We start from the raw sequence: 16,459 nt of genomic DNA on the forward strand, positions 1-16,459 counted from the left end.
CAGAAAATTATTAACCCTGAGTTCTTTATTAGATTTGGTGCATTCACAGACCTAATTTCTGTCCCAGCACAGGCAGTGTTTGCCCGAGGGATAGCAGCAGTGTACGAGAATTATATATGTGTGGGTAAGTGCTGGGTGGAATTTTTGTCTTTTCAGTTTTTGTGTAGTCAAAAGAGCACAGGTCTACAGTCTACTTGTCTCTTTCTCATTCTATAGGAGTTTCATCTGGTGCAATTTTAGTATTTGATGTGCCCAGTAAAGGAAGTAATATTACCTTGTCTGAAGTCCTGGAGGAGCACAAAGAATCCATCACTGACATGGCCTCAGAGTGCTCTGGCAGCCAGGTAAGGCACATATGTGTGTTTTGCAATCTGTCACAGTCTTTGTTTGTACATGACAGTGTACGCCTCTTGCATGAGTCATAGATTAAATGAATAAATACCTTATGTAATAATTATAACAACTATGATCGTTCTATGAATTACAATATCCTTTTCTCTGTTCCTTTAGGAGTGCATAGCTAATCTTGTCACTGCAGATGATGGGGGAAATCTATGTGTGTGGAAGTCTGGGGAGGAGTTTCAGCTGCTCAACAAAATCCCTGGTTTTGAGTAAGTTCACTGAAGCTTTTTTCTACAGTGTTGTCTTGAGCCACACCTTTCGTCATATTGCTTTTAAGGACCCATTGGTCTTGAACAGTAGTTCTCTGGGTTTTCTGAAGTTATTTAAAAAGTTTTTGTTTGGACACTAGTTGCTTTTTCAGTCATTTTCAGTTCAGTCCTTGTACCCGACCATTTTCAGAAGGATGTTTTTTGTTTGCTAAGCCACTGAACACTGACCCATTAATTATTCAAGCATGACATTCTACCTAACCATTGTTGTGTTTAATAATAGACAACTGAGCTTAGAAGAAATTTTTAAATGGTATCTTTAGCCTCTGTTACTAGGAGCCTGTTGCAAAAAATATGTAGTGTGTTCTCATTTCTTAATTGATTTAATGAAAAATGCTTAAGATAGCACAGTTTGACAGAAATAAAATAATATTTTTCAATAAGATGCTTCTCAAAGAGCTGTTGCCAGAAAACCTAGGATATCTTGGCATGGTGTGCAGTGGATCCTTAAAAACTTTGAGGATACAGAACAAGTGGAAGAGAAAATAAGAAGTGGCACAAAAATCAATTTTACAACAGATTAATGCTATATTAAAGTCATATCATTAAGAAATAGGGGGGGGGGGGGGGAAATCCAGCAAAGACTTGATTCAGGACTTGAAAAATGCTGTCTGTTCTGACCGAAGGTATTTTTTACACTGACTTATTTATGTGTTTTATTTCCTGACATTCTCTAATCTAATATAAAATATAGTTTCTGTTGGTTCCCTGATGGCATTGGTCCTCAATGTTTTCAGTATGAGCTGCTCATCTGTCAAGTTGTGGAAGGGCACAGCGGTGGCAGGTTACGGCACAGGCCAGATTCGACTCTACGAGGCAGTTACGGGAATTTTGCATGCTGAGATCAACGCTCATGCTCGCTGGATATACTCAGTAGACATTGCTCCTTTTTCTGGATTGGTGAGTTGTATCAAAAAGATGTATAATAATGCCTTTTTTATTTAGCTTTTTCACAGCTGAAAGTAACAGATTCATCTTTGTCAGTTTGACAATAATTAGTGAAAATTTGAAGTATATTTACATTTAAACATATTTTTAGTAGTAATATTAATAGTTTACCTCAAATCACCTGAAAGATGACCATCTCCTTCTCTACGCTAGCTTTTATCTGCTGCTGAGGACTCTCTTGTCAGAGTATGGCACATGACTATCACCCCAGAGACCAACAGTGTGGAGGTAAGTGGTCCCAAGACAGACTACAAAGCATATTTCCTGAATACATTTAAAAAAGAGGGACAGTTCATTGCAGTCTCCCCCAGTCATCCTACACACCTGGATGACTGACACAAGATGACTTATGTCTTACTCTCAAACAGAACCTGACTGTGTGTTTTTCTCATTTCCTCTTAGGTTGCGCATTTGCATAACGAGTGTGTGACAGATACACAAATCTGTGGCGCCAGGTTCTGTGATGGCGATGGCTATGCCTTTGCAGTGACAGGCTATGATCTGAGTGAGATTATCCGCTACATCCAGTCATAGGACTCTAACGTCATTATGGCTAAGTGTATTCATTGGTTTGTTTGGTATATGGAACAGTTTTTTGGAGGTATTTTGGTATTTGTTTGTACATCTGCAGGCCTGTATCCACAAAAAGCTGGTAAACTGTGTAAAATGTATTTTTTAAAATCATTTCAGTAAGTAGTAGTTATTTGAAAAATAGCACAAAGACACAATGTCAACTGTTGAAACTTTAAAAAATTATATATATTTTTTAGAAGCATATATGCTGATTTTAAATCTGGTGTAAGCAGAACATTTCAGAAATGTTGTAACAGGGCAAATAAACGATTGCAAAAGCTGTGTAAAGACGAAAGTCATATTTAAAATAAATTCCATACCCGGGACCTTCTCTGAGTTTCAACTAATTTAAGATTAACTGAGGTGAAACGTAAAGCTTATTTTGAGTCAAACCACTGCATCTGCCCAGCTAAGGAGGAAAAGAACCATCCTGTCTGTTATCAGCACAGAGTTCAAAAATCAGCATCTGTAATAGTGTCAGAGTGCTGTAGTGCACACAGCATTGCTCTTTACATTTTTTTCTTTGGGCTACTTTTTCACTTATTTTCAGTGCGATCCTTGTTGCTGACAATTTCCAGGGGAATGTTTTTTTTTGTTAAGCTGCTTAACACTGACCTGTAAATCATTCAAGCATGAAAAAGCCCTTAACTGGTGTTGTGTCAACAGAGAACTTAGCAAACAAGCTGTTTTAAATAGTATTTTTAGCCCTGTAGCATGGTGGAGTGGTGGTTAGCACTGTTGCCTCACAGCAAGGTTGAATTCCGCCATCTGCCTCGGGCCTTTTTGTATGGAGTTTGCTCTCTGTGTCAGTTTGGGTTCTCTGCAGGTGCTGTGGCTTCCTTCCACAATCCAAAGACATGCGTCCAAATATTGACTTTCAAGCTCTTTAGAACTGTACAGACTTTGTGTTTGTCTTACATACTGTATTTGTACTTATATTTGTAGATGTTTCAGTGCATCATTTAACCTATTTCCTATTTTCTCAGCATAATATAAATAAATAATGAATAGTTAATTACATACAATGCAGTAAAGTAAGTGCTGAATTGTTGAAGAGTTCCCCTGTTGTGCAAGAGAAGGAAAATAATTTGCTTGAATACTGTGGAAAGAAAAAGGGATTCGTAACAGTGGTAAACGCCTCTCCCAGTGTTTTATAATTAGCTTTGGGTTTTTGTTTTTCAATTCAGTGTTTCGTTTAAATCATTAGTAATACAATTCATATTTTAAGTATTTAACAAATCTTTAGAACTTTTAGAAAGGTTTGGTACAATGGTTTTAAAATAGTTGTACAGGAAACTATTGTGAATGTGTTTGAAGAAGAAATTTATGTGACTGTATCTTTAAAACATTATTCTTTTCAGGCATAATGTGTAAAATAACTACACCAGTAAACACTTTATAAGGAAAGCCGTGCTTGACTTTTTATTTTGTAATTCCAAAATGCAACAGGAGATGGGGTTGTGGGCTAATATTTTTAGCAAGAGGCTGCAGGACATGTAGTTAACTAGAGAGCAGTATGGAGTTGGGTTATTTTATTTTAGTTTCTTCTGGGTTATTGACAGTCAGACTCTTCCAAAAAGGCCAAATTATGGTTGGATACTGTGTGCAGACTGCTGGACACGGGCATTTTATATTGCTAAGTATACACGCACATATTACAGATGGAGGTCAACCTTTTTATTAAAGTGGCTAATTGCTGAGATGGGTTCATTCCTATCCCATGTCTAGTCTAACATCTGTCAGATTTCTCATGTCTAGTCTAACATCTGTCAGATTTCAGAATTTTAGTTGGTCAAAGTTTTTTTTACAGTCTATTTTGCTATCAGTTTAGATGACATATGCAACGCATTTATTGCCTTTTTAATTATTATTATTATTTTTCCTCCACCAGTGCGGGACCTGAAGCTGAAGCTGTGGTAGTTTTCAGTCTAGCTGTTTGTTTGTCAGTTGGCAATATTGTGAAAAAAGCACCAGGGCAAAGTTCATGGAACCTGGAAAGCTGCAAGTTACCTGGTTAAAACCAGTTGTCCTTGTTAGAGGAGTTAACACACGTTTATATTGGATAAAAGAACGTCTCAGTGTAGTTTACTGTTTGCACGAACTTTAATGAAAACACATACAATCTGCTTCTTTATTTTACCCAATGCTGTAGATTTGCTTTGCAAATAATGCAAGAGAATCATTACAAAGTACAACAGAGATAACGTTTTCTAGGATTTCCTTTTTTATTGAAATGACCTTAACTGAAAACTAAACTTGCCATTGTCTTGTCCTATACTACTCATTTTATGACAGGTCATATGAGCCTCTTTGTTTTTTGTTTTTTTATTAAGTTCATGTCGGGCAAACAGGTATCATAATTCCACCTTATCATGACAAGATAAGAAGAATCAGGTCAGCGAGGAATCGTGTGCTATTTGTCAGGCTAGAGCTAAGCATGTATTAAATCCCAGGGTTCTAGTCTTTTCTGGTTTGCAGTCAACACCGGTCACGTAACATCAGCTGACAGGACTGTTTTGAACTCACACACGGCAACTTATGTAACTTAAATTTGGTTGGTGCCAACTTACAGCCATGTCAGTGATCTGGTTGCATCAAAATGTGAATCATATACGTGTGCGACAGTGTCATAAACACGCAGTCTTTATGGGATCAATAACTTTGGCTGTGTAATATTGTGTCATGCTCCCCAGCTGCCTGGAGTGAAGTGGATAACTAAACTGGCAGGAGAGGGATGGTGACGGACTAAACTGTCAATATGAGGTCCCAAATGACATAGATACTGAGATTACATAACTAACTGGAACAGTACACACAGAGAGATGCCAAGGTTGGTCAAAAGTGACACATGAAAGAAGCAACGAATTAACAGAAAACAAAAAGAACTGAAGGCCTGTAGGTAGAAAATGAGAATAAGACGTGAAACACGTGAAGACAAACAGCTGCAGTGATATATTCCTTGTTAACTGAGCCAATAGTGCTGCTCGGTTCTCCAGCCCTGTACACAGCCGCAGGGCCACTCATGCTGTGTACTGCCACAATACTTGTCAATAGTTGGCTTTTAGGTGTAACACACAGCTGAGCACACAATGTCGGGGAGATAAGACCTAAGCATGAACTATTCTATGATATAAATGTGGATGTATGTTAGTGCATGTGTGCCACGTAATAACACTATTGAAGCAATGTTCTCCTCATATTCCCTGGTAGACTGTCTGAAATCTTTTATTAATGAGAGTGACAAGACAAAAATAGATTTAACCAGACCCTCAATGAAAGGCCCTGATGTGTCACTTCAATAAAGTCACAGAGGAAACGCTGATGACAACACGAGTATAACTTTTCCCCTCTGAAAAGTAATCGTGGAACAATCACAGTACCGGCCTTTTGTCTAGTTATCTCAGCATTTAAGGCACGTTTGAGTTTCTATTTCTACAACTGAAAAAGCAAATAACCAACAAAACAAGTTCGTTTGGTGCTCTGCCCAAACTGCTGATGGGTTTCGACCGAGCCCGGATGGTATAAAAACCATGCTGCAATACAAGTTCATCCATCAAGGCCGGTTGAGGCATTATGAATTAGCAGGTGTGGTAAATACCACACCATGTATAACAACATCAGTATCTTTGAATCTGTTTGCTTTTTCTTCTTCATTATTGTTGTGGAGAAAAGCTATTTATTCCTTACCAATCCAACCTTGTGGCAGCTGCCTAGGACTGTGTCCCTAAGCCTGCTGGGATAGAGGCTCACCAGGGGGGATGAAGAGCCTAAAGCGCCTCCAGCTTGCTGCCACAGACAGACCAGCTCTCTGACGAAGCAATCAGAAAACCAGCTCCTAAAGACAGGCTGCATAAATAGATCTTCCATTTTAAACACACTGAAATATGAAGGAGGGGCACACCACAAACTGACGGAGCTGAAAAGAACTGCCATTGCTGACTGATGGACGTGCAGATAGATTGTGGCCTTAAGGCAGACAAGCAAAGACCAGCAGAACTAGTTCAAAATATATATGTAACTGATTAACAAATGCTAGTTTTTGCACAGTTTTTAAGTTGTATCTCCATAGATGTCTTCAGGATGGTTAGGTTCTTATCCAGGGAATTGAATCAGTTTTCAAAGCCATAGTTATAAAGACCTATGTTCAGCTAGAAGAAGACCAAGGAGACACATACCAGATGACCCCTATAAAGTCTTGATCTTAACATTCAGCCAGTGTGGGCAGTGACATTGAGACAAGCCTAAATCCACAAAAGAATTCATCCAAACTGGTGTTTTGGGATAGTGATTGTGGTATGGTGGACCTATATGGCTCTAATAAGAACAACCCATTGTTAAACTGATCATGTAGTTTATATCCCAACTTATAGCTAGGTGTCAAAGTACTCTCTGCGAAAAAGCACCAAAAGCAGACACTGAACGATAGCAATATTCCAAATGATGCTTGTTTATTCTGTATGAGATATTTTTCCATTTAAACATTCAAAAATGGATTGAAGACAGTTGGGGGGAGCACACATCATCACCTTTCAAATTGATATGGAAAGCTGTTAGCAAACAGCTCCTTATTACCAGCAGTTATGGGACAATATTAATATTAATTTAAAGTCTTGTTTCCGTCTTTCTTTTTCCATGCAAGGCAACAGTACAAGACGTTGCTAGCTGCTACATCAGTTTTTTCTTTTTGCTTAAACAAACTGTGTGCAGTCACTAAACACACCACTCTGGTCAAAATGAGCCGTAAAGTGCAAATGCTATTCAGGTGTAAATACTCTGTAGCTTTTATGACTATGAGCCATTCATCTCCACACTCAGACTCACAAACATAATTCATGCAGGTGTATGTACTGATAAATGTATTAAGCATCATCTAAAACAGTCAATCCACTCCAGAACTGCAAAGTGATAAAAAAAAATACTTACACTCTGAACTGTAAATTGCTGAAATAAGCTTTATTGCAGTCATCTTTTCATATTTGGAGCAATTATAGTTGTATATATTAAGTAATTTATTTCAAATGGACTTTACGTGCTTGATGTGTTCAAATTATTTGCCTAAACAGTTTGGTTTGCAGAAAAAAATTCAAGTGCTTCAAAACAGGTGAAACAGGCTGAGTAGTAGAAAGGTAGTAGAAAGTAGGGTGTGTAAACTGTAGTAGATGATTATGATCATTGGAATGCAGACGGACTGGAGACTCCATCCAGCCTTCAAACAAAAATATACCACTGACACAAATGGGTGGATATAAATTGCAGTAGGATAGATCTGTTCTATTGCAACAAACTAGATTATAGTTAAGCCGGGATAACCCATTCACCTCTGTAGCCACAGCTTCCGTGCATCACAAGACTGAGACTGAAAGCTACACCCACACATGTCCAAACCAAGGCAAGCCACCTTTCCTGTCTGTGTGGGCCTCTAATTTGGGGAAAATGACTAAACATCCAGTAAAAACTGACTCACTATATCCCAAATGTTCTCTAAAAATCACGAGAAGTTGAGGTTTCATGCGTAAAATAAAGACACGGGTACATTAAACTTTGTCATTTTTTTTTGTCATTATTTTTGATTGTAGGCTTCCAAAAGGTTTTGGTATGTTAATAATATTCTTTGATCCAGTTTCTTTGAACTTAAACACATATATGATAAAATCCAAGTGAAATTATTTACTTATGTTCTTATCTTTCATAATTTAAATTAAGAGTCATAGAACATTTTAACATTTTAAAGAAACTTCTTATACATCTTTCAGTTATGTGGTAAAGATAATTACTACTCTTTTGCCACCCACAAGTGACTGTGTCGCATTCTAACTGTTTAGTTAATCATTAAATACTAAAATAAACTTTTAATTCTTTTCTATGATGCAACTCGGTACTGGCCCTGCCTTTCCACAACTTGCAAACTTGCCTGAATGATCTTCCCTCATTTCACTATTTAGCTTATTGAAAAATAGAAATTGAACACATAGTCATGCAGACGCTGACCATTTAAGTATAGTCCATTATATAATCACTATTAGTAGGACGGTCCTGACCTCAACACACAGACACTTTCTCTTTCAAACACGCACACACAAACACACCACTTGCATATCCCCAGTAACGTCAGTTTGATTGCATGGGTAGGCAATGGGACTTAAAAGCATTAGATTAAAGTAAAATAAACATGATCAGACCCTGCCATCTGCACTGGGATGGCATGGTTGCCTAGCAGTGGGCATTGTTTGGCTTGTCTGACGCTGATGTGCTGACGCTGGTGTGTGAGTGCGCGTGTGTTTATGTGTATGTGTCCATATGTGCAGATGGCACCTTTCAAATGATGATGACTTTATTTTCCAAACAGTGTTTCAAATAAAATCAGTCTTGTCTCAAATTTGGCACGCGACCTTTGAGCATACTTTAAATGTGCTTAATACAAGGTTTCATTATGGCAAATAGTTTGTTCTAAGAATAGCGACAGCTGGTGACAGCTGAATATTTTTTTCGTTTTCTTACCTCTTTTAAATCACACAGTTCAAAACAGATTTTATCATAAAGATAACTCATTTGACTGTGAGACTAAACTACGATGGTACTGCGATATGCCACACCTTCAAAGCTGGTGTGTTTTAGACCTTTGCTTTATGAAATAGATCAAAATTTGGTCATTTGTAATCCCTAAACACCTCTCACCCTCCTCTCATTACCAGCGTGTGGGTGAGAGAGTTATTGAGTCTCAAAATAGAGTCGCAGCAATAATAACAGCGATATCCTGGCAACCCTTATCGTTGTGCTCTGTCAGTGAGACTGCTAATAGGGTTAATATGAGAGAGATAAATGGACATCTTCAGGGCACAAACTAAATTCAAAACACATCAACATTTCCATCAGCTGTCATCATACGTTTGTTCATTATCTCTCTGGATCTATAATAGCCATGTGTACATTTTATTTGCATTGCTCGTGTTGCAGGGACACAAATTTGGTTACACAGTCACATTTTTTTGTTGTTGGGTTTAGGTTAGGTTTAGGGTGAAGGAAGTAAGGGTTACATATACATAAGGAAATGAAAATCAGAATCAGAATACTTTATTAATCCCGAAGGAAATTAGGGTTACAGCAGGCAGCACGCTAATGGCGCATGCGCACTTACAAAGGAACCTTCTGACCAACTTTACACAAACATCACATTGGGGAGACATGTCAGTAAGGTAGGCTGATAGGAAAAAAAAAACAACGAAAATACATAACATGAGGTAAGAGGAGGAGAGAAAAAACTCCACTCAGACTGAGCTCCTAGTGGGAGAGGGATGGTGACGGACTAAACTGTCAATATGAGGTCAGTACCACTTCATATAACATGAAGTGGTACTGACACGAAACTGTTGGGTGGTGTGTGCATACTTGGAAACTAAGGCCCAAAAGTGAAAATGCACCATCCATTGGTTATGTAGTATGCTAACTGAAAACCTAACGTTAAACTAAATCAAATCAGTTCACCAAAGGGTTCAAAAAGGAGCATTATAGCAGGCCCTTCCTCTCAGCAGTTGTTAGACTTTATAACCATGTATAATGTGTAATTAATTCATGTGTAAACTAAAAAGATTTAAATAGTAAAATTCAGATGTTGCTCTTGTGTAGTGCCAATGCTACCTCGCATAGTGTAGTCTCGTAGGCTCTCCTATTTCACAGCCCAAACCGGTCAAGGATCTTCTGTTCCGCTCTTGTGTGAATTTTCTGTCTATGCAAGTGTCAAATATATTTGGGCAGTTCTTTCCTGACAAGTTAAACAAAGCTCAGTCTATCTAGGGTGAGAACATTTAGCGAAACCAATATTGCAACTTTAAAAAATTCTTTAGACACTGTATTAGCTTCTTCCCCATGGTAAGCTACTTTCTACATCAGGGTTATAGTAAAATTTCCAGCAATTTGCTGCCATTGGGGTCATCTTTACTGTTGCATACTGTTGGACTATCTAGACCATTTTCTTTCTTTTTGTCTTGGGTGTGTTGGCTATATGACGTACTGACCATATTTATCAAACATTCCCTTCCTGTTCTGTATGTCAATATAAATGCTGCGGAGCAACAGCTGCATACACATTAAAATCTTACTAGATACAATATAGTGCATATCCACATCTTCAAAACCTTAAACAGCTTGTGTCAGGTTGATTTAAATTCTAACTGTCTGGTTTTATGTCAGCGTAATATCAGCCTTGCTTTTGGTTAACTCACTAGAAACTTGAGCCTCTGTGACTCTAATGTAAAAGACTACTCACTTAAGTAAGTCCCACAATATCATATATCAATCTGCTCACAGTATGTGGGGGAGAGCGAGTCTGAGAAACAGATGAATCTTTGGTTTAGAGAGAAATGCTGAGTTCTTGTGCTCTGCTTTACCTGCAGCAATGGCTAAGAAAAAGAAGAAGAAATATCATTAAAAAAACAGCTGTCATTGTTTATATATGAATTGACCCAGTGGCAGCTTTCAAAAAGTCTGAAAGCTGCAACTAGTTTCATAGATATTCTCTGCAGACTGAAAAAGAGCACTTACAGCAGAGGATACAACTTCCCAGTAACTCCTGTCTTCAGTGATAACCCAGTACCTGTCCCTACTACCAAGCCGGCCTTTTTCCTTCTGGCCAGTACGCAGTAAATGATATGTGATTAAACACAAAGTGGCAAATGAAGCGGAAGTACAAACACTACAATCTGCTCATTTCTCCTGAGAAAACAGTTGTCCCTCAGTGAAAAATGCAGTGACCCACACACCCTTTCATTAAGGTGGTCACCTTCACAGCGCATGCTAAAGAGGAAACAAGAGAGAGGACTGCCATGACACCATACTTTCCTGTAGTCATACTATTAATTTAGAGCCATAAGGATAAAAATCACCCAGGTTTTAAAACTTGGTTACTATAACGCCCTCTGGTAGAATCTCAAACCTCCAGTTCCCCGTTGAGCGTCATAAGTAAAAAAATAGATGGAGAGGGATATAGTTATTATTTTTTTAAGAAAGAGGTGAGAAAACAAAGACAGGAAGATAAAGATAAAGAATAAGAAATTGCGGTTTGTCTGTAAAATGCAGCCAATGAATATTAGGGCAGAGGTAGCTGTGCTCATCCCTGTTTCCATGGTGACCTGAATGTGCTGTCGGTGCAGTGACGCCAGTCTGGAGCATTGTGTTGCATGAGCCACACGTGCCAATGCCCAGCTGACAGCAGCGAGCATACGCCTGTATCTATTCATAGCACCCAAGTGATGCTCTGAAGGGACACGGGCAGCCTGGAGTTCTGGCCAAAGAGGCCAGGTGTCCAAACCTGGATGAGTACGGACCCAGACCGAATGCTACCCTTCATCCTTGATGGAGGTGCTTGGAGAGAACGTGGGAAGAACACATAGCAGGAGTTCTGTCATTGCCTCTTTGATCTTTGTCCTCACCAACAAATTGACCCCTGACCCCTTTTTTTGAGGTTTCTAAACAGATGACACAGGTACAGCATGCATATGCGCATGTCCAAAAACACAAAATCAAAAAGAGGAAAAGCAAAATATTTACAAACTCGATGGGGTAATGAGCATTTGTTTGAGGTACACTTATTCAGTTTTCAAAGTCACCTTTATTTTCTCTTAAACTGACTGTTCACATACTGGTAATATACAAACACACTGTGATTACCCACCATATAACAACTTGGTGAAAAAAAACAAACAAACCCTCATCCCTGAAAAATGCGCAACAAGTCCAGTTGTGAATTTCCCTCACTGCCAAATATTCCACAGTCAACGGTTAGTGGTATTATAACAAAGTGGAACCGATTGGGAACAAAAGTAACTCAGCCATGAAAGGGTAGGCCACATAAAATCAAAAGCAAGGTCACTGGATGCTGAGGTGCATAGTGCAGAGTTCGCCAACTTTCTGCAGAGTCAGTTGCTACAGATGTCCAAACTTCATGTGGCTGAAAAGTTTAATTATATATATTTTTGTAAATGTAAATATTGAAAATATGCTCCAAACTTGCTCTGCAACTCTGCATCCCCTCCACTGATGTTAAAGCAGACCGCTGCTGTCCATGTAAAACATTTGAGAAGTGTTCTACTGAGAAGATATTAAAAAATAATCCTATAATCATCTAGAATTTAAGCAGTAAGTCTCTTCTGAAATCCCCTGGATTTAAATATTTTACGAGTAGAAAACAATAACTGCAGCACATAGTCAAACAGTTGTAATTTGCCATCACAACACGTGGTCTAGAATGTGATATCTTTAGCAAGAGTGCTTGAAACACCAAGTCAGTGCCCCTTTTGTGAGCAATTGTTCAGGCTCAATTGGTATTTCTCTAACACCGCTTTGTGCGAGATCAAGCAGAAAAAAAGCAGAGGCTCTGTGGCAACGAGAAGCCCATTGTGGTCCGTCAGCCTAAAGTTAGCTTTCGGTGTGATGTCTGGTGTCAAAGGCCATTGTGGTTCCTGACATACTACAGTGAAGGGACAGAGCTGCTGAGTGCAAATGATCTGTGCAGGACTTTTTTGTGAGTGTGTAGCTAGTTGTGTATCGTATTGTTAAGGCATATTTTTATGTATTGGAGGTGCAACACATAGGCAAAATGTTTTTGTTTGTTGTATATAGCTGACATAGGACTTTCAGACCTTTGGGGTCAGCAGTTTCCCCCCTTTAGGAAAGGGACAGAGTGAGAGATGAACCATGTGGATCCCCTATTATGCCCCTATTGTGCCCATGCAGCTGCATAAATAGTGCTATTGCAGAGGCCTCTGGCAATTCAAAAGTGCTGTACAAGACACTTTGAGATAAAGGTTTGGTAGACCCGTCTACACCATTAGGAAGAGAAGAGACGTTTTGCCCAATTAAAGCAGAGAAGTTGACAGATTCAATACACTTATAGTCTCATGACCTTCAGTGTGGCATGTATTTGTATCTATAGCCATCTTTATTTCCATCTGCAGTCTAGTAGAAAAAGAAAGTTTACCCTCTTTCAATTGTAAGGGTTTTTGTATCAGGACATTAACAAAAAACTATCTGGAGTTTACCAGGTTTTAAAGGTGGGTAAACACAACTGCACATGACAAATTAGACTGTTTTTATTTATTTAATAAAAAGTAAGCCAAAAACAAAATACACCCTTACTGCTTAAGAATGTACACCAATCAGGCATAACATTATGACCACTGACAGATGAGGTGAATAACATTATCTCGTTGTACCTCTCACCTGACCCCCTCTGTACATATTAACAATGATTTTAAACCAGATATTTCAAATTTGAATTCATCTCTCCATAAAACCTGTTGCCACTGATTTTCAGTCCAGTTCTTGTGTAATTGGGCCTATTCCCCCTTTCCCCTTTCTTAAGAATGGCTTCTTGGTAGCAAAGCCCTTCTACTGACACTATTTCTGGTGAGGTTTCAGTGAACACTAGATGGATCAACTGAAGTGTGTCAGGTCTTTGCTGGATTTTTTTCCCTGTTTCTTAAGGATATGACTTTCCAACATTGTTTATTTGCTGTAGTCGCTCAAGCCTGTCACTCTTTCCTTTGTTCTTCACCAGTCTAGTTTCTGCAAATTTCCCGCCAAGCCAGAATGTCTAGTTTTTGGCTAATAGCTCTTTGGGAATCACCTTGTTGGTAAAATGATTCTTTTATGCCTTGATAACTGTTTAACATTGGCAAACTATTGAAATGGGTACAAAGTCTGCGTTTTTGTGAAGGGCTGCTAGTAACAAGAGCTAAAGATACAATTTAAAATAGATTCCCTGCTAAGCGGTCTGTTATGAGTAGACACAACACTGATTCATCCCTTGGGTTAGATGTCTTTTTATGCTTGAATGGTTCATAGGTCAAACATTTCTTTGAAAATGGTCAGGTACAGGGACTAGAGTGAAAATAAATGACTTTGTGTATGCGTATTATAGTTCAGAGAAGTTGTAGCATGTGTGTTCACAGATGTGTGTTGTATGTGTGTGCATGTGTTGTGTTTGTGTTATAATTCACAGTAGTGGTTCTTCCCAAGTGTACTAAGAGTGCGGCTACAGCATGATGTGACAACACCCGCCTGCACATATGTGAGCATCTGCTGGCCATAGCTTGAGGACGGTTGCTTAGGACTTGCATGCATGCTGAGGTAGGAGCAAGCCTGGGCAAGTTCCTTTCCCTTCACAAGACAATAGCAGCTCAGATGCCTGGCTGAGAAGGAGTTTTAGGGAATCTGTGAGAGACAAGGGCCTCACACTCACTCAATTTCCTGACATTTATGCTTTTGCCAAAAAGAGAATATACAGAGAAAAGACCTCTATTTACAGAAATGCTGATGACAGGTGGGGGTCAAATACTTCACTGACAATTCAAAAAAACAAGTTTATGGTGAAGAATAAATTGAAGTGATCATTTTTTCCTGTTGTGTTATATTGTACATTACCTTCCACACAAAGGTGTATTTTTATAAACACTTGTAATATTTTCAAATTTGATTTGATTTGTTTTGATGAAAGTGCAAGTACAAGTTGTAAGCTAGGACTGATACCATTTTATTTCATTTTATTTAACTTTTAGCAGTTATTCATATTATTATCACTGGAACTGTGTACCCTTTTGACTTTTATCCTTTTATCCAGTTTGTAATAAAAGCTCCCAATTTTAAGCATTTCACACAACTATGTTTAAACACAGTGGCAGTGAAAATACTGAATCTTAAATCCTGAAGGTTACACAAACTGACCCAAATGACGTGTTGCTTTGCTTATTTAGCCTTACATCTTCACGGTTGTTCAAAGAAGGTGAATTGTTCCTAGAAGACTGTTGGCTCACCTTGTTGCTAAAATAAAAAAATACAACTAGGTGTGAAAAAAATAAATGAGTTGACTAATGTTGGAAAAAAAAATGTAGACCATATATATACAGTCTTTAATTTTTGCTTGTGCTAATGGTTAGATTTGTCAATACAAGAAGAATGAAGAGATATAAGGCATGACTTTCTAAACGAATATTATAGCCATTTTCCCCTTAAGGAGCACTGTGGTTGTTTTACTACCTCCTCACCCAGCGAGCAGTCTGGTCTGGAGGCTGGCACTCGCTTTGCTTTATGAATGGATGGGTGTGGCGCTTGTGACAAGCAGTGATGCAGTCATCACTGTGCTCGTTGATAAGCGCTGGCGTGCTGTCCATGCAGGATGGTTTGGAGTGAAGCACAACTGGGTTCTGCCACCGCCTGGGAAAGACAACGCGGGAAGGAAAGGGGAGGAGAAGACAGAGAGAGAGAGAGAGACAGCGGCGACAGTCTACTCCCCAGCAAGGACCAAACTTCTGGCAAGGGATTCGGTGAGACGGGGGACTAAAAGATAAAAGTGCGGGTGAGATAGAACAAAGGGCAAATGCACTTTTATTTAGGGATATGCTGTTTAGTTATAGGCGGATTACAAATAAATAAAAATGGAAGAAATATAAATCAAGACAGAAAAGATCGAAACGGGGCTGATGCCACGAGGATGAAATGTATGCCAGAGACGCTCGTACGTCTGCGACGTAAAGTGTAATATTTTAAGAAACAAACAAAATAAAATAAATTAAAAAAAAGAAAAAAAAAGAAATAGAGTAGTTCAGCCATGATTCTGCTGGGTAAAAACAGTCAGACAAAAGAAAGCAGGGGCAAGGTTCCCCTCCTCCGTGTGTTCCCTCCTTGTAGGTGTGACAGAAACAACAAAGGGACGTGGAAAAACTCGCATCAGGACCACAGGCTCACAACTACCCAGACAGATCCCGGAGCACAATAGCAGGGGTCTGCAAACAAGAGCATGTCTGCAGGTTTTGCAATATGCAGCAGTCTCCGTGTAATTGCATTTCTCCTGGCGTCTCTCGGCTACAACAGTCGGGAGTATTTTTCTTCTGTCAGCTCTGGCAGATCTTTACACGAAACGAAAGCGATGATTTGAGGAATTTCAAGTGCTGAACCGGAGGAGCAAGTGTTAAAGCATGTGAGTTATGATTAGATGTTGTCATCCCGAGGAATGCTCTTAAGTGATCGCAATTGTTTGTGCCTTGCAGTTTAATGGGGAGAAGCGAGAGACGAGCGCTGCCCAGAATAAAGCGAATGGAGTAGAGCAGCGGAGAGGTGTGAACTTAAAGTGGACGTCGAAGGGGGGAAATAAAAGAGCCCTGAACTGATTGCAGAAGCGAATGTGTTTCAGAGGTAGGAGATTACAGGGATTGTTGCACATGCTACGTGTATTGCCATGCCATTTAATCTGTATGCTCGCTACAGAGCAGTTCACA

The 16,459-nt window shown here is 39.1% G+C and overlaps 2 protein-coding genes across 6 annotated transcripts in view; both read left to right on the forward strand.

Annotated features, from left to right (window-relative positions):
* The window catches only part of wdr54 (WD repeat domain 54), a 6,642-nt gene extending 3,049 nt beyond the window's left edge, over nucleotides 1–3,593 (forward strand). The window contains exons 5-10 of the mRNA XM_085425277.1: nucleotides 68–124; nucleotides 217–344; nucleotides 511–611; nucleotides 1,409–1,571; nucleotides 1,773–1,847; nucleotides 2,022–3,593. Of these exons, the coding sequence (XP_085281403.1) occupies nucleotides 68–124; nucleotides 217–344; nucleotides 511–611; nucleotides 1,409–1,571; nucleotides 1,773–1,847; nucleotides 2,022–2,153 (656 nt within the window). The 3' untranslated portion in view covers nucleotides 2,154–3,593. The remainder of the gene's footprint in view (nucleotides 1–67; nucleotides 125–216; nucleotides 345–510; nucleotides 612–1,408; nucleotides 1,572–1,772; nucleotides 1,848–2,021) is intronic.
* Nucleotides 3,594–15,347: 11,754 nt separating this feature from the next.
* The window catches only part of rhobtb4 (Rho related BTB domain containing 4), a 38,341-nt gene continuing 37,229 nt past the window's right edge, over nucleotides 15,348–16,459 (forward strand). Inside the window, exons 1-2 of one of the 5 annotated variants that reach the window (XM_085425282.1) lie at nucleotides 15,352–15,508; nucleotides 16,232–16,376. The gene's annotated coding sequence lies outside the window, so the exon portion shown is untranslated. Of the gene's footprint in view, nucleotides 15,541–15,822; nucleotides 16,162–16,231; nucleotides 16,377–16,459 lie in introns of those variants that run through there. The other 4 variants (XM_085425283.1, XM_085425281.1, XM_085425284.1 and 1 more) reach the window with 4 other exon arrangements.

This window comes from Rhamphochromis longiceps, linkage group LG12 (assembly GCF_057381845.1).
Source record: "Rhamphochromis longiceps isolate RC_006_pf linkage group LG12, R_longiceps_female_GT1.1, whole genome shotgun sequence".
NCBI classification, from domain to species: Eukaryota; Metazoa; Chordata; class Actinopteri; order Cichliformes; family Cichlidae; genus Rhamphochromis; species Rhamphochromis longiceps.